The sequence below is a fragment of the Anarhichas minor genome, unplaced genomic scaffold (genome assembly GCF_050575085.1).
Source record: "Anarhichas minor isolate MPS153535 unplaced genomic scaffold, ASM5057508v1 ptg000012l, whole genome shotgun sequence".
NCBI lineage: Eukaryota > Metazoa > Chordata > Actinopteri > Perciformes > Anarhichadidae > Anarhichas > Anarhichas minor.
Window position 1 is genome coordinate 2,677,156 of NW_027466458.1, and position 24,196 is coordinate 2,701,351.

At 43.7% G+C, this 24,196-nt stretch overlaps 1 protein-coding gene across 1 annotated transcript in view; it reads right to left on the reverse strand.

Moving 5' to 3' along the window:
• Positions 1-24,196, reverse strand: part of usp43a (ubiquitin specific peptidase 43a) — a 92,965-nt gene that overhangs the window by 50,029 nt on the left and 18,740 nt on the right. The window contains exon 3 of the mRNA XM_076090257.1: positions 9,908-10,011. Coding sequence (XP_075946372.1) covers positions 9,908-10,011 — 104 coding nt within the window. The remainder of the gene's footprint in view (positions 1-9,907; positions 10,012-24,196) is intronic.

The window sequence follows — 24,196 nt, forward strand, 5'->3', positions numbered from 1 at the left end:
GATGCAAACTTGTCAAATGTACAAATACGCTGGAAATAATACACCAGTTTTTCAAACTCCGCATTACCTCGCTGTCAGTGTCGCAACCATTGTGCCGTGACAGCCAGTCACGGGCTCGCTAATGATTCCAGTTTGTACTCGGGGGGGAAAGCGGACTGACAGGCTGTATTCGCTCACAAACCCAAAAACTCGGCATTTACTTGCACTTAAATTCACACGTGTGCATGCGGGAACAAAATAAAAAAAAGAATAGAGAATAGGAGATACGTATTCCTGCTGATGTTTTATGATAGACAGAGCAATGTTCAGGTGTCAAACCAAAAGACCTCCATCCTTCAGTTTGGACCCAACACCTGGAGCTGTACCACATAGAATCACAAACGGGCGCACGCACAACACAGCAGCAGCTGCTCTTATTCATCACGAAAGAAAGCGGAGCTGCTGAGCATCCCTCCGATCTGCTCGGGGGCTGAATAAATAACACTTCACCGGCAGCATCGCGAAACATTATGCAGTGTCACGTTATTCTAAATTGAGAAGCTTTGCAGCACAATGCAGGGAACGATGTGGGTGCTGTGGCACCAAATAGGTCAGGGTGTTGGCATATGACACACACGGTATACAAGTTGTGTGATCTATTAGTTATGGTGTCAGGGATGAGCTGATGTTGTCAGAGTTGCAGGGTTTGACAGCCCACAGAAGAAAAAATAAGTACTCTCATTTTAAAGGTGTTATTATTAGTATATCTGTGTTGGCAATTCGTCCAGTCAAAAGTCAGTGTGAAAATGCATTTTTAGGGAGTTAAAACTAACTGAGACTAACTAATAACTTGGTGAATCAGCTGCCAGGTCATGTGTGGCAACAACATATAAAGAAATATAAGTTGCAGAGAGTTTACACACACAAAAAAAAAATGAGCTGCCCCTTTTGATCGCATAAATTCAGAGTGTTAAGACTGAAAATTGGTAACGGCTACAATTTCATCTGTTCCAGTTTTTAATTTTATTCTCCAAGTTTCATTTGCCTCACAAATGATTCTGGGCGCAGCGGTGGTCCCAGCAGCGACCAAACTCAAATGTTCTTGTCACAGAAACCGGATTGTTTAGTCACAGCAGTCCGGACCTTATTTAAGGTGTCGGCCTACAGCTCCGCTGACAGTGATGGATGGAGGCCTGGGATCAGGTGCAAAGTTTGTTGCTGGTATTTACACTTGGAGTAAACAGAACTACAAAAAAACAAAAACATTGTCACAATCAGGCTTTACCTTGTGTGTTCTGTGTCTTTGTGTAACTTCACCCTCCTCACTCATACCTGTCAGTCACTCCCTCAGCATCAACCTAACTCCCTTCACCTGCCCCTGATCACTAATCACACTCACCTCATCAGCTCATTACTCTCACCTGCTCACTCTGCCTCCTTCACTATTTAAACCCCTGCCTCACACACACCCACTGCCAGGTCATTGTTTGTGTTCCTACCTACCCGCCCGTTTTGCTCGTCCTGTTTCCCAGTCTGCCTGCCCTGCCTTCTCCTGCCGGATTTCCCCCCTCGTCTTTTGTCTTGTCCTTGGATTCCCTGTTTGTTTTTGGTTATTCATTAAAACCCTTTTTTCACTACACCTGACTGTCTGCGCTTGAGTCCTCATCATGCCCCGTGACAAACATTCCTTTTAGTAAAACCTTTCTGCTCTTAAAAGGTTGAGAGTTTCATTCTGGGTGTTTCTTTTTAATTACTATTGAAGAACTGTTGAAGACTTAACCTAGATGCCAGATACATTCACCAGCAGCAAACATTACTCGACACGATCCGTTCTCGGAAGACAAAAGGTTAAGAATATCTACTTTCCCTCGCTGGTGCCCAAAATCACATCCTCACACCGAGAGTTCTTCGTGATCTTTTAGGGAGAAACATGTGACAACACGCTGCGACAGCAGTACCAGATGCTTTGATGTCAAGAAAAATGTGGGCGAACATATTTATTTTTTTAACTTTCGGAATCCCACATAGGCCTGGTGAGAATGATGAACGACCACGTTTTGTGCAGAGCGCATATTTATAACACCTGGCTGGATTACGGGCGAAGCGTCACTGCACATTTACGCGTCAGCCTCAGGCTTGTCCTACATTAGATGCCAAAGTACAAATCCTACAGATCTGATGCAATGATTCTAAAGGAACAGCGGAATAAAATGTGACCTCCAGCCACAGCAAACTTAGGGCTGCGTTATATACCATAGTTGTCTATAGGTCAGCGCTCCTCCAGGGAGTGAAAGAACGAGAGAGCTCAAGAGAGTTACATTTCTTCTGTTGGGCTGTCAGTCAGTCACGTGTCACTGGCTGTGGATTGGAGGGCACTCATCTATCTCTATCAGAGAGTGCGAGTAGAGACCCCCTGTCAGGGGAAATTAACTCTGCTAAAGGGGCGGTTGAGACTCTCTCACACGTTAAAATCTCATACAAACTCACTTTCTTTATCTTTCTAATTCTCCCTCTTAAGGCCTCTACACACCGGGGTTGTGACGAATAAAAGGACATGAAAACAGAAATACTCGCTTGTGAATAATTTGCATCAAAACTATTCAAAACCGGCAGTGATGCAAATTTGCGACAGTTGCAATAAAAAGGTTTGAATAGATTTGCATAAGCAGAGGACCAACTACCTGGATCTGACAGTCTGTCTGAGGTCAACTGTTAAACTGTAAACAGTTTTCCTGAGTTTCCTTTTAGCAAAATGCTATGAATTGGAGTTCCTTCTGGTAAAAAGTTAAGTTAGAGTATCGGCGGTTTGATCCCCGGCTTGGCTAGTCCATGTCGATGCTAAATTGCTCCCGTAGGTTCTGCCTCCGGAGTGTGAATGGGTGTGAATATTAGATAATCCTGGTGGGCAGGTGGCACCTTGCATGGTAGCCCCTGTCATCGGTGTATGAATGGGTGAATGACATTGGTGTAAAAGCGCTTTGAGTCCATTTACCATTTGATGCCTTTATTCGCAAAGGCTCAGAAAAATCAACTTTGTTTTCCGGAAAAAATAATCGACGTTGCTTTTTTGCTGTGTAATATTTGCGTTCTGTGGGAAAGTACTCTACAGTTTAAAAAAATGTATATTGACATGCCAATTGAACTCCCTCAGTGTGCAAAGTCCTTTCAATTTAAAGACAACATTGTGATTGCCTGTTCTCAATGCAACCTTCATACATGCGAGTTTCCTAATGACTGGGTGATGAATGGATTCTTGTCAACCCCTTTAAAAAGGAACAGAAGACACCTTGGCACACACGACTCACTTCTCAAGTTGACAAGCAGGAACTAGCTGGTTGTTGAACAAATCAATAATGATATGAAAGTATGTAGAAAAGGATGTCTTGATCTAACCCTCAGCATTAGGACGGAGGTGGGGATTAGCCGTCTCAAATCTGATCCTTTGGTTGTCTGGTCTGTCAGCTGTCCCCCCACTGCGCTGAGTTAAAACACTGGAAGTATCTCGTACCGCACAGTGTTCAAAGTCAATGAACAGAAAACCCCACAAAATGCAAGAAAAACCGCAGCCCTTAAAAAGCCAATAACGATGTGAGCAGAGTCGCTCTGTCACTGATCACTTTGAGTGTGTGTCATGCTCTCAAAGTGTCTAAAGATCCATTTTTTAAAAGTTATTTTCTGCTGTAGGTAGTTGCTACATGTCCCTAGTGTTTTGCATTATGGGACAAACATTTCCATCAACCCAACATTTAAAATTGGGCAGCTCTAGTACTGTGTATGTGAGGTGGAACCGATTCTCCAAACAAGCCACTCTTCCATGGTATCTCCCTGCTCCAGCCAGCCAGCGTTGTGTGGAGTGTGTGCGCAGTGTCACACACACACACACACACACACACACACACACACACACACACACACACACACACACACACACACACACACACACACACACACACACACACACACACACACACACACACACACACACACACACACACACACACACACACACACACACACACACACACACACACACACACACACACACACACAGGTTTCACAGGTGATTTTCTGGTGGGTCTCCATAGTGGAAAAGTATTGGTATGTTTTAATGAGTCTGGAGGCCTGAACTTTAACATATACAGTTTGGATCCCAGACAGAAAAAGTTTGAGAATATAAACTCTTATATAAAGCCAGTTCCAGAAGTTAATATGATTCAGACAATTCATACACACACGAACACACCGGAGAAGGGTAGACCATGGAGAGTGGGGAGATGGGAAGTTGTGCCTCGGCTCTTTTTCTTATTGGCGACTCCTCTGGTTGCAAAAACAAGTCAGATTGTATCGAAGTCTATGAGAAAATGACCCTACTTCTCACTTGATATATTCGGACATATAACATTGTAAATTTGAGTTTATGGTCTCAATGGCTAGTTTCAAGTCTTAGTAAATTGTCTTGCAACTTTAACCCTTTCATAGTGTATTTTTTTTTTTCAGTTCATCAAAGTTGATTTGTTCTAAAATATCTTATTCAGACATTGGTTGCACTTAGCTCCACCCTCTCGTCTCACTTCTGGTTGCAAAAAAGCAAGATGGCGACGGCCAAAAAGCAAGATGGCGTTGGCCAAAATGTTGAACTTGATGCTTCAAAAGTCCAAACCAATGGGTGACGTCACGGTGACTACATCCACCTCTTACTTACAGTCTATGGTTAAGAGGTCATCTTAGGCTCCAGTGGCTATTCGCTGGTGTGTAACTGTAGACTATTGTATAACTCAAAAGTGAGGTGGCAAATGACGTGTTTTTGCAAAACAAAACGGGATAAAGGACATCAAAGAATCACTCCCATTTTGTACTGCCCGGCACCAACCGGCTAGCACCCACTTCAAAGCCTGGTACTGCAGGGAGCTGGGTGACACCAGCGGGGGGGAGTGTGGCGCCATGCGTGAGTCACTGTTGGTGGTGAAAGCATCAAAATCAAAGTAAGTGAGGTCAAAGTCTGGCCACATTTTGTGCCGCGGATGGAGCGACCAGACGGAGGGGTCGACGCGAGCCCATCCCAACCTGGGTGGAAAAAGTGGAGCCCCTGCGGACCATCTTTGAAGATGAGAGAAAGTTTGCACTCTCCTATGAAGCGTTGAGTCTTCAAAGGATCTGGCGTAAAAATATGTGATTGGTGGAGAGAACGTCTCATGCTGGACAGATTTCACCGTATATCTAAATCACGCTACAATACATAAATTGTTTATGGCTCGCGGCTCGACTTGTCAGGGACTGAGAAAAAACGATGTACGTCTCTGTGTTTTTCAGCTGGCTTTGTTTCAATTGCTCCGTAAACCTGGAAATCACAGAAACTCTAGTTTGTATCTGACAACATGTATTATACAAACTGTGTAATATCCCAAACGCTTTCACATTGAATATGCATCCAAATAAAGGCCACTGTGATATAAAAAAACAAAAAAACAAAACAAAGTAACCATCATCAACTATCTTGTTTGTCAAGACCGAGATAGAGGCCGGTGCTTTCCGCACGTCTCCCAGGCCATTAAAAATAGATGCCACAAACTGAGAGCGACAGACAGAGGAGGGAGGGGGGGAGGGGGGGAGGGAGGCTTTTGACAAAGGCTCATTCAAACGCTGCGGCACAACGTAGCGACTTGAGTGCCGACTCCCACACTGGCAGCTCAAACCACAAGACAGCCCCGGCCTCTAATCGCAAACATTTATTCAGATCAGACAACTCCACTGGATGCCTCTGAGGAGCATCTCTGTGAGATATAAAAAGAATCAGGAAGGAAGACGAGGGAAGAAAGAGAGATCAGCCAAGTGATAGAGGCAGAGAGAGGAGGAGGGAAGGCCAGAGAGAGAGAGCGACACAGATGGAGACGGAGACAGACGAGAGCCGGTGAAACAAAGAAAACAAAAATAAGTCGCTGCGAAATTGAGAGTGAGCGATTGCTCTTTTGTTGGAGTGCATTTAGAGCCAGAGTGACTTCGGCTCCCCAGTGATTACACAAAATAAAGAGGAGGAGAGCACATGAAGGTCCCCCGACTCAGCAGACTGAAACCAGCTCAGGCTGAGACGGGCTAATGTGGTGAGAATACAAATGCATAAAAGGCATATTTACACTGGAGAACGGTCTGATGAAACCCAGAGTGGAAAACAAATTCCAAACCATCATTTATTAAACGAGAGTGAGTCACCGGGGATGATGCTGCCGCAGAGTTTGGAAACAAATCAACACTCGGCGGTTTCAATTAGAGCGTAACTTGCGCTCGTGATGTGTTTTGTAGCGGAGTCGCCAACGCTTCGTTAAGTGCTTGGACTGAGAAAGTAATGTAAGTGATGAATAACACTTTTTTTTTTTATTTCTATGATATGAGTGGAGGCTGTAAGAGATGGAACAGAAATTGTTAAGTGAGGAAATGAAGACTGGGTGAGCGCTTCATTTCTGAATGTAGTTATAAAGTGACATTAATGAACATCACTGTTCTGGGATGTAAATGTACCAGATGTAGAAGAGTCTTCTATCTGCTAGCAGGTTATTATATGAAATAATGCATACGTTCACCTTTTTTAAACTACTGACCACCACGTATCACTGCTCATTAGGGCTTCTCAATAATATAGTGATTTACTCTTGAATATTGCGACTAACAGTTATACGTAGAAACACATGATTGAAAGTATCATAAAAATATGGATAAAAGCATTTTGAGTATGTTCAATTTATGAACTATTATATGCCTAACTAAAAAAAAGAATCAGCAGATTAAGTGACTGCAGATTGCAGCGCCTTACACTACTGTTTATCCATTTACATAAACTTATTTATGTAGTAGGACTGTAATCGCCGCCAGCAACGTCACAACAGAAAGGAGAAATGCCTGTTCTGTCTGCAGGTGCCCTCTATATAGGTCCTCTCTATATTTATCCACATCTTACTCAAAACCCCCTCAGGTGAATCCCACAGTCCCACATTTTGCGGTGTGCAGTTACACGGTAAGCTTGTTAGCTGGGATGTTACAACCAGTAATGACTCATGGACACACTGGAAAAATAAGATGCTACTGCACTAAAGACTCAGACTACTTAAGGATGAGGGTTGTTTGTGTGTGTGCGTGTGCGTGTGCGTGTGTGTGTGTGTGTGCGTGCGTGCGTGGGGTCACTTATTGTCAGCATTACAATTTACATTGTTATTCTATTTCAAATCAAACAATTATAAGACCATGATGGCAGTTTTTTTATACTGAAGATGATAATGAATTTCTATGTAAATGGAACATTTGACAATATCTAATATATATATATATATATATACTATAAATAAGTAGTGTTAGTGCTTTGTGTGGAGCTAACACTGATGTAATCCAGTAGCGTTTATTTTAAATGTCAGCAGGGGGAAGTGACACACACACTCTTATTGCAAGAGACCACTGAGGGGGGAATACCTGGCTGCAGGCTGCAAAAAGGGGGCGGGGTTCAACGGCAAACGTTTAATCCCACTCACTGTGATTTCACCCAGATTTGATCGGTCTGTGTTACTTTGACATTTAGCTGGATTTAACAGATTTAAAGTAACTAAACAGGCTTTCCAACGGTATAAAATTCATTGCCAAGAAGCATTGTTACAACAGAGAAATAATCTACCAAACGCTAATTTCCGAACTTTTTGATCGATGTCTATTTGTTATTTTAAATCATTCAAGTCTGGGTAAATGTGAAAGTAATTTAGACCAAGCCCAGCAGTTCATGTGGTGTTTCTTGAAGTAGTTCTTAATGGGACTCATTATCAGTGTTAAGAATGAATGTGTCAACCAGTAGATGTGACAGACTCCCCTTCTCACTCTTCTATTAAGCTTTAATGCATTCCATAAAACCATAACTGTGCTGGGAGAAGAGGATACCTCCAGCGTCTCTACCAGCCTCAGAATTAAATATATTCCATATTTTTGGAGTGTTGTTGCTATAATCAGTGTGAATAGTGTTAGAGAGAACAAAAAAGAGACAGTAAAAAAAAAAAAGACAGAAGGAGATGGTCAACAAACATCTTCACCCATCTTCATACCGTACGAGTGTCAGGGGTTGACCTCGTTATTGATCGGCCCGCGTGCTAATCTGCCGCGGGTCGACTGTGTGTGTGTGTGTGTGTCGGTCCAAACATGACGGGGCTACTCTGGATATTCAGACTGTGAGCATCATGATCCCGTTTGTCTATATTTGTGTCCCATTTCCAGTGAGCACGGAAATTTCTATGTGGAGGTAATAGCTTGGAGAAGCACAGGATTCACTTTGTTTACGGGCACGTGTTCACCTGTTCATGCTCGTTCCAAAGTCACGTCTGGTTTGGTTTCGGGTGTGATCTTTCCCTCAACCCACACACACAAATACGCCTTTGCTTGTCGAACATGAGTTAAGTGCAAACTGTAAACGGGTGACCAAACTCGGCAAAAGTCCATTCATTTCCTACAGAGCTGAGCAACCAGGGAAACATTCAACAAGCTTGATCAGCTGTTGTCACGCATAGTGTGTTCCATCCTACCCCTACTTGTCCCAGTGTTAATGTCAATGGATTGTTTTAACAGGGGCAGATAAGCGAAGTATTGTGACAACTTCCCATTATTGTTATCATTTAGGAATCTGTAGATTATAATATTTAAATGAGCATTTTATCGTTTGGTTAATAAAAAGTCCGAAAATTGATCCTGCACCTATTAGCAAGTAGCACTGAGCTGAAGTTCATCACAAACGTTTGCAAGGACAGAGAATGTTTTTCTTCCCTTGCTATTCCCAATTTAGTCATTTAAAAATAGTCAAGATTTTCCAATCCGCAACAGTCAAGTCTGCAATTTTCTCTTTATTTACCAGCTTATATCATTGTTATTGTTCTGGAATCAAGTGGAAAGCGAAGGTAAGAGGTGAAGTAAATGTGCGCCGTCAAGCGTGCCGAAAAGCTTACTGAAAGGTCTCAAGTCAATTCCATAATGGAGGTGCTACTAAAGCAGAAAACCTCAGTTTCTGACTTTGCTCTGTGAACGAAGCCAAAAGAGCCATAAAGCAGCGCTAAAGACGAATCCTATGAATCCTTCAGGTCTGTCTGACCTACTTTCTGGAGCTAGTGATTCTTATGTCTACCCACAGGTGCTGAATACCTATTCTCTTTAATGGTATGTATGGCACCCTGTTTATTTAAACACAACCTCAGGACATTCGATAAAGTGCCTGGTGGAAAGCCTGCTGCATAATTGATCAGGGACTTGAGATGGAAAATTTGTTTTGAGTTTTATGCTTTTGACAGAAATGTCTCCTTTTTTTTTTTTTTCTTAGGTCAAACTTATTACATCACGATGAAACCCCTTGAAAAAAACACTCACAAAAACAAATAGACAACAAAACAATACAAAACTGGGGCTGTCCCGAACACATTTTGGGGGCTTCGAAGCTTCAGTGAGGAATATGAGCATTCTGTTGCGCATGGCGACAGCACAGAGCCGTCTGTCCCGATCCCGTTCCGTCAGGAGTACCACACAAAGTGGAGCAGGGGTTTATTTCTCCCTGTGACCACTTTTTCGGGCCACCGTGCTTGAACCCTGGTGTGAGCCCGTGCACTTAAACGTCGGCGGAAGGGGAAACGACACAAGCTGTCAGACATTCCTCAAACTTGCGGTCATTATTTACTTAAATTGTACTTTGCTTTGCTTTTATTGTCTATGAGGGGTTCAAGATTGGATGAAAAGTCTGCATAGCTACAGAATCTACTCGACCAGACTTGAACCTACGATGCATTCAGTCCAGCCGCCGCCATCTTAAGATTCCTAAAAGTTAGAGACTAGAAAGGACTGGATTTGAGATCATCAATCTGACACGTTAGGAAAAAACACGTTCGTAATCTGTGAGCACGCTGCTCACGTCTGTGCTGCTCACCTGTACTGAGCCTGGAAGTGTTCGTGGACAAAACTGTGTCGATCTCGAGGCTGCTGCCTGCCGGCTGAACTGGGGCTGGAAGGATCCTCCGACGAACTGGGTCCCTGCAGACAAATGATCGCTTTAGTGGACATGGAATACATTTATGAGAACATCCTTTGCAGGCAGATTCATAAATACACACCATCATCTTCAGAATGATATTAAATAGGAATAAGAACACGAGTTGCCTACAAGCCACAATAAATGAATTAAGGCTGCAGCAGAGAAGACTTTCTTAAACAAATACATTGTTGTCTGTCTGTTACAAATTGAGGCTGCATGCGAGAAGTGGATCCCATTTGCCTTTATTCTGTTGAGTCAATATCAGGCATCAGATATATGACGCTTCTCTTGTTGCACAGGGAGAGATAATGCAAAACTCTCTTTAACAGAAGCCAATGAGCCCTCGTGTAGTATATAGCAGCTTTAACCAGACCTAATTGCAGATATGGACAAAATGCGAGCTCAAAGAATAACTCAATCTCTTTGACTTTTCCCTTTGCCTTCATTATTTAGAGACAATATACTTTAAAAAATGGTTACTTCTTCGATAAACTAGGAGACGATCAAACAGAGAGATACGGATATAGATTAAGAGGGAGAACCAGACAGAGTGAGACAATTTAACTAAATGGGGGAAAAAAAAAAAGGTGAATCATAAAATGTTACAGCATGGAGGGGATTTCATCCGTCTGAAAGAGAGGGAAAGTTTAAATGCTAATCAGTCAACACCGTTTGGAGTCAGAGAAATATTTGAGATGTCAACCATCCTCGCCGGTGTCACGCTGATGTCTGCTGAATAAACTAAATGACTAGGATGCCCCGCACGCTGCGTCGGACTCAGCAGGAGGGCAGAGAGACTTCAAAGACAAACACAAGAATAAAAGAATGACGCCGATGAATAAAAGATGGCCAACTGTGACTCGAGGAAACAGAGCAATAGATGATAAAGACGAATCTTTATCTTGTATAGCGGACTATGAAGCCGTTTTTTTGTCTGACCTCACACAATTGAAGCGCACATTGCAAATGGTAAACCATCAACTAAAAGGCAACGTAAATACGGTCCATCTGCCTGTATTTTTTAAGATATGCTAATATGCTATCATATAGCAAAACAATGCCCCCAAAAAATGTAGAGGCTGCAGTGCGGAGAGATCAGTTGTGTGTGCACTTGCCAAAGACACATCACTTTGTCACTTGGAGGTCAGAACTATGAAACTTAAACAAGGAAAATTAGGGTTGTCTTGAACGCAGCAGAAGTACACCCAAACGCTGAATAAGGCATTTTTAGGTGACCAAAAGGTTTATGACTACCGTCCACAAACTGTGAAAGGGTTAAAGTTCTAACACGAAAACACAGACAAGTAGCAACCTGTCAATCACAAGGTTGCCACGTCCTAAAGCCTACTCTGCTTCATGGTCTGTTTGACTCTAAATGGGACCATTATTTACTAAATCATCATGCTGTATTGAAGACTTGAAACTGGCGATTGAGGCCATAAACTGTTAAACTGTTTACAACGTGTACTGAGGTAATAAATCAAGTGAGAATAAGAGTTATTTCCTTAGAGATAGATTCCTTTGGCAACCACTGCCATCTCTGCTGGCCATGAGAGAGAATGAAAGAAAATGAAGTTTAAGGCACTTCTGCATTGACTTCCCTTTTCAGAACCAGTAGGGTTGCCGCATGATTATAACTACACAATTTAAGACAGGTTTTTTTGTTTTTTTTTATAGCTGTAACAGTGGAGCAACAATGCACCTTTACGGTAAAATCCATGTGCACAGCAACGATCGTTAAGTTTGTAGGAGCATGATTCAGGCAGGTTAACAGGCATCCTCTCGGGCCGCTTACACAAAAGAAAACCACCCTTCAACTCATTCTTCTTCTACTATACTGTCACACTAGTTCTTTGGCACTAACCGTTGGCACTGAAAAGGAATTGATCAATTGTGCTCCGCAGATTCGTTTAAAAGGCCCTGCACACCCACACAGGTGTTTTCAATCACGCTGCCTAACAACTCTGGGCAGGTTGAGACTGGGTGGAACGGAGTTGCAATAAAACTAAGAAGAAAGTGAAGCAGATGCAAACTAAAGTACAGTCTGCACACACCCACAGAACGCGGACAGCAACAGGTCTACCAAGGTGACGGGAGTGAAAACACCGGAAAAGCACAGCTGAAACAAACATCGTTACCGATGTCTCACTTCCATCAAATGTCCCAGTAGGACTTGCCAGTGAGTCCGCGTGAACAAGAGGCCTTTTTTTCATGTTTACTGCAGACATTTGACCTGTTAGTTTACGAAAAGCACAGGTGTTACTAGTAACGCTGACGATGCAATCTGGGAACAACCAGCTATGGTGTGATGGTGGTGATTTAGCTTTTTATTGGCTTCATATTAGCTTGCGAGCTGATCGCTTGTGAAACAACCAGGTCGAAGACGTCGTCTCGCATCTCCGGTTGCTAATCGGAGTGTAAACATCAAGAGATACAAACCCAGAGTCGTATCTGTCGTCAGGCCGAGATTAGTTGGTTAGAAACTTTATTGTCCACGAAATTGTCTTTGGCTTCACCGCAATCGCCATGAACTACAAATAAGACGGCAGCAAGAAACGGTAGAATGACAATCCAACTCTGATGAAGATTCACTGTTGTTCAAACAAAATCCAATCATTGCATTCACTTTGAACAATGAGCTGCTTTTTTGGAAATCTTCTCCCAGGATGTCTCTTTACTAGAATATATAATGAAGCAAAAGCACAAAAATAATCTCCTGTGTGACAGTTTACTTTCAAACTCCACCTTCAGCACATCTCCAGCCTTGGCCTCGTCTTTATTTTTTTTTCTCTACTAAGTGAATAAAAACAACATAAAAACTCATTGTTCTTCAAGTCGCCGCTTAATAGTATATCAATAGTTGTATCTCCAACTTTTGTTCCCGACAGAAACCACGGGACAAGATTTCCAATTAAGTGCTACGGTGTCTGGCGAGGTCACCAAAGAGTCGACGCAGAAGAAGACGCTGATTGGCTACGAACAGCTGGTCGGGAGCCGTGTTTTCCACGTGCACACACCTCAGCCATCTGCTCGAGTGGTAAGTCTTGACGTGGCTACACGCAAGATAAAAGCGCAATTAAGGCAAGGAAAGAACAGAGTGATGTGTGAGCTGGACGGAGGGCGGTGCCTCCGTCCCGGGCGGCTCAGACGTCCTGTGTGAGCTGTAGAGATTGGACAAGGGACTCGTCGGCACCTGGGGACCAGGCGATGCAGCAGGGGTGATTTAAAGTTGACTTCAATTTCCACTTTGTGCTGGTGAGCATCGGTTTTCACTTAGAGAGTTGGGGCGCCAGAACGAAAAAAAGAGAATTACCCCAAAGTCATTCTTCATACTACTAAGACGCAGAGATTCTGAATCTCGCATTGACCGCATTTTTTAATCTCTGGCAATCATGTATGATTTTCCAGCTGAGCCATATTTTCACCGAATCAAATGAGATTTCTTTAAATCTGCCTCTGCATGCATTTATGTCATTATAAATGACAATGCTGATGTATTTCACATGGCGTGTTTACCACCTCTCATTTGTAAATCACAGGCCGAGCCGTGACCGACTCTCCGTTTTGCCCTTTTTTTTTTTTGGTCTCTTCTCTGGAGGACAATGCAGAACAATCCTCAGACCCTCCAGAGACAGACTCGGTTACAAGCATCACCATGGCAACCCTGGCCTCATTCCCCTCAATCAACATATGGGAACAGAGGACATTTTCATCAGCCACAGTGTGACCCGAGAGTCCAGAGTCATCCGTGTTTGTGTGTGAATGAGGGCAAAATATAAACTAACTCAACTAGTATTTTTTTTAATTACTAGTATGCAAATTCAATAAAACAGATCACGCCACAATTTCAAGGAAAAGTTTGAAGTACCGTGACAACTCTGCTAATAAAAGCACAAGGACAAGAGCGTGGCAGGTACTCTGTGCGCAATGGTTGCGAGATAATGCATCATTTTTGAAGTGTGGGATTTGAAACTGCCCTCACATTCACCTTAAGAGAGCCGTTAAGCGCTGCAGATGCACACGAGATGCCGCTGTAAAGTGTGAAGCCTTTTACCTTCATTCATCGCTACCAGCATGTTCTGCGTGGTTTGTTTGAATATTTAAAAAAAAAAAAACTGGAAGTCTGCAGTTCAGCCATACTGCTGTGACCATTTTTGCATTGTCACTCATACACATTTAATTTCGCTGAGCACACAAAGTGCCAAGAAAGAAAGTTGTTTGTGATGGAGAGGAGGGGGAATGTGAGAGGGAGACAAAGACTGGCTTTGATACTGAATTCTCTATGCATAATTGATCAGAACGAGGGCTTTTCACCGCACCACATGGGGCAGGTCATCAACCTCTTAGGCAGATCTGGGAGCAGATAAACAGACGGCTCCATTGTGCGACAGTAAGAGGTTGAGATAGGGAGACAGAAACAGAAACTGTCTATCTTGCAAAAACACATGCTGTATATGTAAAAAAAAAAATATATATATATATATATATATACATGCTGCAGATATGCACCGTTAAAACACAGGGAGAGACAGAGAGAGCACCTCACTGCGCCTCTTTATTTAGCACCCAAGGAATAACGAATGCCACCGCGACGCCGCTCCAGCTCTGCCAGAAATAGATGCGGGGGCCGGCCGCGGCAATAGCAAGCGAATACTAATATTCAGTAGCACTAAGCTGTTCAATTGTCACACTGGGTGTAACAAAAATTAAAAAAACTCCCAACAGATCTAGGCCACATTCAACCGCCTCCTGTTGCTTGGGGACAAAATTACCGGCAGCATCTACATGCCCCCCGGCGGTGTAATAGATTTCTTCAGATTTACTTTTACTTTCAGAGCTCAGCGTGCTCCAGCTGAAATGCCTGTATTTCAGTCAGGAACACTCTCGTCATAGATTTTAACCATTTATTGCAACAAATGGAAATACTTGGCGTGGATGGCTCCTCTCCTTTAATGCTCCCCGGATTAGCCAGCAGCTACCGAGCCAAAGCAGGGAGCACCGAGCAACAACCCCCAAGGGTTTACAGGAATGAGCCAGAAGTACATTTTTTTAATACATTTCAACCATTTGCCATGAAAGATGAACTCTGAACTAAAAAAGGGGTGGCGGCTGGGCAGAAGGAGGCAAAGCTTTGCCAGCAGTACGGTCTGTAACAGCGTAGGTGTAGAATGAATCAGTGAGGAGGGAGCCATATTTAAAAAAAAACTCCTTGAAGTGAGAGTGGGCTGTGATTGGTGCGTGGCCGATTGGAAGCTGTGATTCAATCGGCTGGCTGTCGTCTGCTTACAGCTGGGGGGGCGTATGACTTCCGTGTCCTGCATGAACTAACGCTATGCTTCATTTGTGTTGTTCTCTTAATGACTTCAGTGATAAACTGTGGACAAGCTTCTTTCACAAAATTGTAGAGCAATGAGTAGGCATAAAAAGTGACAACTAAAGGGAAAGACGAGAAGAAATATTCATTGGCTAAAAATAAAAGGCTTTTTTTCCTACTGCAGCCAAGGATAGTTCCATTCTGCTCATGCTTTTGCGTTTAGAGCCACTTTCATATCTTTTTTACAGCCAGGTGTTGGTCAATTACAGCACAAAGAGCTGATCTAATCAGAGTGTAGGAGCCAAAAGCCTGGAGCTCTCGTGGCAATGGGTTCTGCAGGATTCGAACACACATACCTTCGAGAAAAATAACTGAATTATTTGTGATGAGCGTTGATAGTGACTTTGGCACCCTGATCCTCTTTCTATTATTACACCGATGCTCTCAAATGTGCTACTTTTAGAATTGACAGCGAAGCCTTTCCCAGCGGATCGAGCAAGTTTTCAGGGGTGTAAAAAAAAAAAAGAAGAGCTAAGGTCACATCGGAAAAGAACAGCGTGTTTTTGTTCTCCCTTTCCGTTTGCCCGATGAGGAGGTCAAAACGGGAAAACATCACCGGCCATCAGCGGAGCTCGGCATCGCCACGTCATGGGAGCTGTCAGCACTATAGCAGCAAAATAACAGAAAAGACTAAGTGTTGGAGCAGTAGTTTAGACTCCATTGACTGGCCCAGCCTGAGCTCCTGTTTTCCAACAGAGCGGCAAGGACTCATGGGTATAGTGCGTCAGCGAGATTGTTGCGGTTTCGGCCCGCTTGTTGTTCGACACACTTAAACTTCAAGGACGCACAGCCACAGCCACTGTATTGTCACATTAATAATGGGTCGTGCCGGCGCTTCAGTCAGCTCCTCTGTGTGCCGACTGTACTGGCGATGTCGTGAGGAACAAGAGCGCTTGTTAGTTTTTTTTTCACACAATAATATAATATATCTGTGAAACCTAATGGGGCGTCTTTCCTCGCATATCGAAACAAAGCAGCGCCACGGCGACCAATTACAAATGTGCTAATGTCCTTGTTGCTGGCGATTAGTCAACCTCACTCCACGGCTGTCACTCACCTGGTGGTGTGTGTGTGTGTGTGTGTGTGTAGTCAGCACTATATGCACACAGCTAAGCTAAAAAACAAAGAGCAGATTGCTCCTCTGGCTGTCTTAGGGATCCTGCAGCAGCTGCATCGTGCCCATCTCTCCCCCACCTGCGGCTTCCATGTGCTGCTGTCTTCTTCTCGTCCTCCCTCCCTCCCTCCCTGTCTGTCTTTCTTTACCTACAGCAGGACAACATCACACAACATGCAAGATTTTGGCAACTGTCAAAAAACATTCAGTCACGGAAAGATGCAAAAAAAAAAAAAAAAACGTTTGTAAGCACACAGTTAAAAGTGTGCTATCTTTATCCCATCAAGGCTCCCCTACAGCACAGCGTGAGACAAGATTAAGGACCCAGTGGAGCGGGCAGCTGTGATGTAAATCACCCTCCATCAGCAGGACGGTTGGCGTCACTCACTGTGACCCGAGTTGGCTTCTTCTGCTCCTCACCTTTTGGTTTTGGGGGCTCAATTCTGTAAATCTCTCTGGCCCAGCGCCTCTGGCAGAGGCCCCCGCTACCCTCCAGAGATCCTCACGCTGCAATCCCTACATGAAAACATACGCCGTTATCAAAAGCCCCCTGCTGATTCCCCGTGGTGCGCATTCATGTGAGACGGTAACGACGCGCTCCTCTACGGCGTGCTGGGGAGTGAGTGGGAGTTTGGTTTAAAGTGTGTGTGGGAAAGAGTGGGTGGGCGAGTTTTTATAGCTGCAAAACGTTACAACCACGGCGCTGACACACTAATTTAATTATCAATCAAGAAACTAAATTATATATATTTTTTTTTCTTCTTCTTTTAACTTGAATCAGCAACCACTGAAGGCTTAACAGGTCCCCCGAAATCATTTAGTAGCTTCCTCTGTCATGGAGCAGAACGACTGGGAACAGCTTGAACTGACAATGGTTACAATGGGTTCTTTTTTATTTATTATACAAGTATGTTTTCTTTTGTGTATGATCACCTGAAAATAAGAATTGTTAGGTTTTTGTCCCCTTAGAATGAGCCGTTTGTATCTACATGTCGAGCGGGTTGCACCGCCGTGTTTCTACAGTAGCCCAGAACGGACAAACCAAACACTGACTCTAGATAGGGTCATACAAGTTTTTCGTGAAGGCCCACCGTAGTTTCAGTTGGTTCCAATCTGTCAGCTCACCACTAGAGGCCTCCAAATTTCACATGTCAATGTCAGCTGGAAAGTGTTCTGAACAGAAGGGACCCAAAGACACTTCTGTCAAATAACAACAAGGAAATGGTATTTTCTTTAATAATGCTACTGTGTCCATGTGCTGAGCGGTCCAAGCTGCAGTTGGGGAGAAAAACACCTCTTTTATTGAGACTAAAAACTATTTCTGAAAAAGAAATGGCGTCCGACTGAGGAGAGATGCCGATTCAGTTATCGTCTCAAACCACATTTCTAATCAACTGGCTGGCTCAAGGGGCTTAACACGTTCACCTGAGCTGCCAGCAACTGCTCTGAGTCATCCCTGCACGCTCACACACACACACACACACACCCCCAAACATTCCCACAGACGCACACACACACACACACACACACACTACAATATATTAGCTCACATGGGCCGATGATGCACTCTCGCTCCCCTTTCTGTTACACTTTCCGTGCATTCAAGCAGGCTCATAAAAGTGCAGATTTCGCTCAAAAAGACTTCTGATTAAATGATCTCCGGCTCGTGGTCACGAAGAAAGAGCGAGGACGTTCACTGAGGCGATGAAGCAGAACTGCGACAGCCGAGCAAACCTGAATGGGTGAGGATGAATTTGAGATGGTTTTTCCTCACAAAATGTGTTTGTGCCACAGCGAGACAAAGCACTGTGATCCCCGAAAGTGCCAAACTCAGCCAGAGCTACCAGACATGTAATCTCAGGCAGCCATAGCTCCTCTGGCTCAAACGATGGGAGGGTCTGGAGAATCTTTCATGGTAAACGCTTTGGAAACGGAGTCAAAGGCAGCAGTGACTGTGGAGTCTCAAACGCCTTTGGGTACGGCTCCTATCGTGTCACATTTCTATGTCTGTTCAAAAGCAACTTGGCTTCCAAGTTACCCTGACGACACGCAAATGCACCATACACACATCTGCAGATGCCATTTTAGGGATCAAACTCAATTAATGTCATGCCCATATTAGATTAAACCATAAACCACATTTCAAAACCACAGCTAATTGGTTTTAAAGGGGAACACCACCTAAATTAAGAATCCCTATATGGTATCTCCATGGCCTAGGAAAGTTCAATCAATGTTTGTGAACATGAGCTACACTCTCTCAAAGCCAGAAACCAGAGAACAAGGTCTCGGGTATAAAGTCGGGAGCTGCTCCATAGACAATGAATGGGAGACTGATATCTCCAGAGCTGGCCTGTTAGCTAGCTAGTCTCTGGAGCTCGCGCCTGCTCTCCTCCCATCCAAGTGGTTTCCTAGTGGCGAGGATTGAGGCGGAGGGACCGCTAGACCCGGCGCTGCCGCTGGCCACCGGCCCGCTGTTGGGCTCATTTTCTGAAACCAGTGTTGCATGAAAGCATGGTGGAATTAGCAAGGTAGCTAGCTAACTAGCCAGCCGCTAAACTATTGAAATTTAACAACTTAATGTTTCATCCACAAGGTCTTGTCACAGCGTAGGAAAGGACACTGCTATCGCCAGATAGCAGATTCGTTCACATCCTTTTCTGTAACCAGTGTTGCATGAACGCATGGTGGAATTAGCGAGCTAACTGGCGGAAGGCTGGCTACCCCGTTAGCTCGCTAATTCCGCCATGCTTTCAAACGTAACGTTGGTTACACAAAATAAGCCCAACAGCGGGCCATCTCTCCAATCTCTCTAATAATTCAGCCGTGCAGCAGCCGTGACAGATGAGGTTAGCAGAAGGCTAAGCTAAACCACGAGCAACATTCTCCCTCCCTCTCTGAAACACTTCACCGATATTGTAGCTCGCTAGAGCCGCGGATCACCGTTAATCATCTCATATGTACACTTCAAATGAACAGTCTTAATAGCAAACACTCACAACCACATTTTAACAACTGTATAATTAATTGACTGGACTGTGCGACGCGTTTGGTTCGTCTACTCTGGTCACCTTCATGAACCTTTATGAATGTAGTCAGTGTTGATGAAGTGTGTGTGTGTGCAGTTACTGTCTTATTAAGCGTGTTTGTCTTTGTGTGTGTGTGTGTGTGTGTGTGTGTGTGTGTGTGTGTATTTGAGTGTTCTGCACTGAAGTATCCCACTGCTGCTATCAGCTTGATGTTTTCGGCCTCCTGCAGGAAGAGATGACGTCTCCCACTGAGAGTGCGAATTAGGCGAGCCAATGTTGACATAGATGCCGGCTGCTTCAGGAGACACCCAGATCCGCTCTTGTCTTTCAGAGAGCGCCTTTCCACCAGAGCATTTGAATGGCACTCACATATCAGCACAGGCCAGGTTTTAATGGAAGCGAGCATGTGTGTGTGTGTGTGTGTTACACCTGAGAGTTTGTCAACACTGTGAGAGGACTGGAGATTGGTTCATTTCAGCTCACTTTCTAAATAAACGGCTGCCAATAGCGACTCTGAAAGACTCTCTGACGTGGAAAGGCGGCCTGGCAGAGGTGGCTTGAGGTCAACGAGACAAGATGGAGGAAGAGAGAGACAAAGTAAATACACAGAGGACCAATAATTGAGGAGGAAACGCTGTTAAAGGCAGAGATAAGAGGGGGATTCAAAGGCCGCGGTGTGACAGGAGGATGTTAAGAAAAATATGTGCGACCAGCAGTGTTTGTTTACCACTTACTCAACGAGACTAAAAGTCTACAGCCATGCTAGTCACCCCATGAGGCTGTCGTACTCTGTACTACTGATGACAATAACAACTAACAATTTCCCAGAGCAACATTTTAAAATTCTGTCAGTTTACCACTTGAAAAAAAGGAATATATTCAATGAAATAACGGAAAGGTTTCTCATTGTAAATGCTAGAACAAGGTTTGACATTGGTGCTTCATACATTTTCTGTCTATGGACTGCCAATCGATTAGTAATTGTTAATACTTAGTAAAACTAACGAGCTATTTGCTGTCACATTTCGCTGACAGTGTGAAGAGACTACACACCACTGAAACAGATCCACCCAACACTCAACAAGTCAGGCTCTCTGTACCTCGGTTCAGAACCTTACAACAGAGGATGGGCAGAAAACAAAGTGGGAGAAAAGAGAGAGTGAGAGAGTGAGAGAGATAAAGAATGAGGCTCTGTTGGGGCCACAGAGGGAGCGCTCTATCCAGAGAAGGGGAGCAACGAAAGAAACGCTGTCCGCGCAGTAAAGCGGCTGACTCAACTCTATTCTTTCAGCTCCAAACGGCCGCCGCTAATGCGGCCTATTCAAAGCAGGCTTACACAGTAACAAGGCAGTCTGGGAGATAGTGGTTTGAAACCATCAGGCATTTTAACCCTTGTTCGCCAATGTTGATTAATCTCACTTAGTTGTGAGGACCAAAGGCCAAACGCTTCACTGTAACTAACTTCCCTCTGATGTTAGGCCTGTCCCTACCTGAAGAGCCCTGCGTGTACCCGCTACGTTCTTATGCAGCGCAGAGTGCCGCCAGTGCCGGCTGTTACTATGGAGATGCCAGTCGGCCCAAAACAAAGGTGGAACAGAAAAATAAGCAGCCTCAGACAAGAGCTCCTGGCACGGCTTTGACAACCAAATCTGGCTCAGCAGCAGGGACTCGAGCCATCCCTCCCTCTGTGTTTCTCACTCTGTCTCTCTCATCGGAACAAATCATTATTTAGAGAAATAAACAAATTGATATGACTGATCGAGATAAAGGGGAGATAATGAATTAGTCTCTAAAGAGGGGTGATCTTGTGAGGGTGTTTGCCCGTCGCTTTTGAGAGGAGCTTTGAGGTGACCGGCGCCAGAGTCTCTACTCCCCAACAGAAAAGGAGCACTCGGCATTCTGGGAAAGCCGGGGACAGATCTCGTACCAAAAGACAGGCTGAGAACTTTAAACCCAAACGTCATCACCCGTAAGGCTGGTTAATGTCCTCATAAACTCTCGCTCCACTGATAATCCCCACACATCAGTGGAGGAACCGGGTCTGGCTTTGGTTGAGCTTAGAGAGACAGTTCAACTAAGGCCACTAAGAGTGAGGAGTCTGTGTTGTGTACTGGTTGATGCCCGGTAGATCTCAACACGTAGGCTGAACGACGTGATAGAAAAAAAAAAACATTCCTAAGAACATTTTTATGTTTTCTAAATGCAATTTCATATTCAGAAGATGTTTAATGCATTGACATGTGATCCACCAGTGTGCATTACATAACACACATGATACTGAAAGTAAATAAACGATAACATTGGCTTTTTGCTCCAAGCTTTAAGATAAGAAATGACCAGAAAACAAGGAATGAAAAGGTCGTATTTAATACGTCTCACAAAGACACTACTAAAGCCTTAGTTGGTCCCTCTGAGGTGGGTTTTGTTTTGTAAATTACCACTTAAAAACTCACATAGGAACACATAGACACATTTGAGTGAGTAATAATGCTGCTTTACTGGTTTTTTGAGCCGCAAAGTCCACGTCTGTTTCTTAAATCCTTTATCCTTCTGCAAAATCTGCCACATCAACACTTAAGCCTCGCTAAAACCAAAAGGTAAACACACAAAAAACAGCCCACGCAGAGTCCACCACAATCTAAAGTGTCACACTGCAAATAACTAGCTGATTAATCCACCGCTGAGAGAATAAGGATCTACGTTTACTTTCACCTTTAAAGAACGTATCGTGTGTTGCCATAATCATCCAACACAGTTTTTTTTTTTTATCATTGTTCACTGGATTTCAACTTGAGTGGTATATAAATATTTCCTTTTGCAGCTCAGGCCTCTGAGGACAATGATGACGAATGGATGAACAGGTGACAGGAACAGGTCAGACTGCCATGTCACGTTCTACAGGCGCCGACACGACCATATAAGGAGGAAACGCTTGTAAAAAAAAAAAAAAAAGACGAGTGTGGTGGAAGTTGCGCTGAACAATGAACTTGCAGGAGAAAGACATAATGAGAGGGGAAAATAAATCCCTCTGGTTGTTTTAGACGTACTCCAAGGTGACAACGTGAGCGACTAACAGCCAAACAGTGATCTTTATCCCCACATTAATTACTGCAAATACCACACGTGGGATATCATACCTGAATCCACAGACTTTTACACCGTTTCCTCCGATCATCTTATCAGAAAACCGGCTGTGTAAATTCGACAGCCTGCAGGGATTTAAACAAATGAGATGAACGTGGGCTGCAGTTAGTAAAACAACTCACTGTGGGCCTAAAAAAACGGGTACGAATACGATTTTACTCATCACAGTGTGCGGTGATAGACTTGCACCTTTTAATATACAAAAACCAGACCCACCAAATATCCTAATAGACGACCTTCTGACACTGGGAAGTGTATTGTTGTTGGAAACATATAGAGTTACAGTGTATAATAATTATACATGTCTTATCTAGTTTCAAACTACTTCCAGTGTTCAAATGGTGCTTATTCTATATTTTTATTATTGTCAACAAATCCAATGAAAAACTATGAATTGATTCTACTAAGTAAGTAAGTATTGTTTGTATCCACACACCAGGCAGCAACCTTTCTAATGTCCATCAGGAGGCGGCGACTCTGGTTGATAAAAGAAGTCTTCTTACCGCTCACGTGATTTATTACCTCAGTAAACATTTTGAACATGAGTTTATGGTCTAAATCGCTGGTTTCAAGTCTTCTTCAATACAGCATGATGTTGATTTAGTAAATTAAATTTAGAGTTGAATAGGCAATAAAGCAGGGTATGCTTCAGGGGGCGGGGCTACCTTGTGATTGACAAGTCGCTACCACAGCGTTGTCCGGTCTGGAAGTTGTCCATGTTTTCGTCTCACAACTTCAACCCTTTCACACAGTGTTCTCAGTTCATGGAACTGAACTCTCTCGTGTCACTTCTGGTTGCAAAAAGCCAAGATGGAGACGCCCAAAAACAAAGATGGAAACGGCCCGAAATGTCGAACTCGAATCTTCAAAACCGTAGTCCAAAAAACTAATGGGCGACGTCACCGCGACTACGTCCACTTCCTATATACAGTATACGCATAGAGCTCCAATGTTGTCCAACAACCATTACTGAGTGTTGGTATATAAGAGTGATAGTGATATTTTTTCCTTTTTCCTGGGCCGAGAATTTACTTTCACCTCTTTGAATACAGTCCTAATAAAAAAAAGATATGAAATGATGGAATGTGAAGGTCTTTAAATTCAACGTTTGGGCAGAACTCTTTTTGAAAAAGCTTTTTATACTTAGAATGTAAGCGCCGAATCCTGCAGCATTTATAGTCCAATTTCCATTAACTTCCCCGTAGTCCTCAATTCACCCCTAATCCTCATTAGAGGAACCTCTCTTCCAACTCCCCTCCACTTTCCTCTCCGTCTGACTTTCGCCTCTCTCTCTCTGCATAGACAGAAGTTTATCTTTCAGATGTTCTTGAACTATTTAAAGAAGGACATCCTTTGAAACATTAATGTATTTGATTAAATGTCCTGAATATTTCATTCACGTAGTACGATCCATTAAAAGCCCCTTACAGTGAATGTCCACCTGCATGCTTGTTGTTGGTGGCAGTGCCCACCTTGAGTCACTGTACTACGGTCAACTGCACGCATGTGCGTTTGTGTGTGTG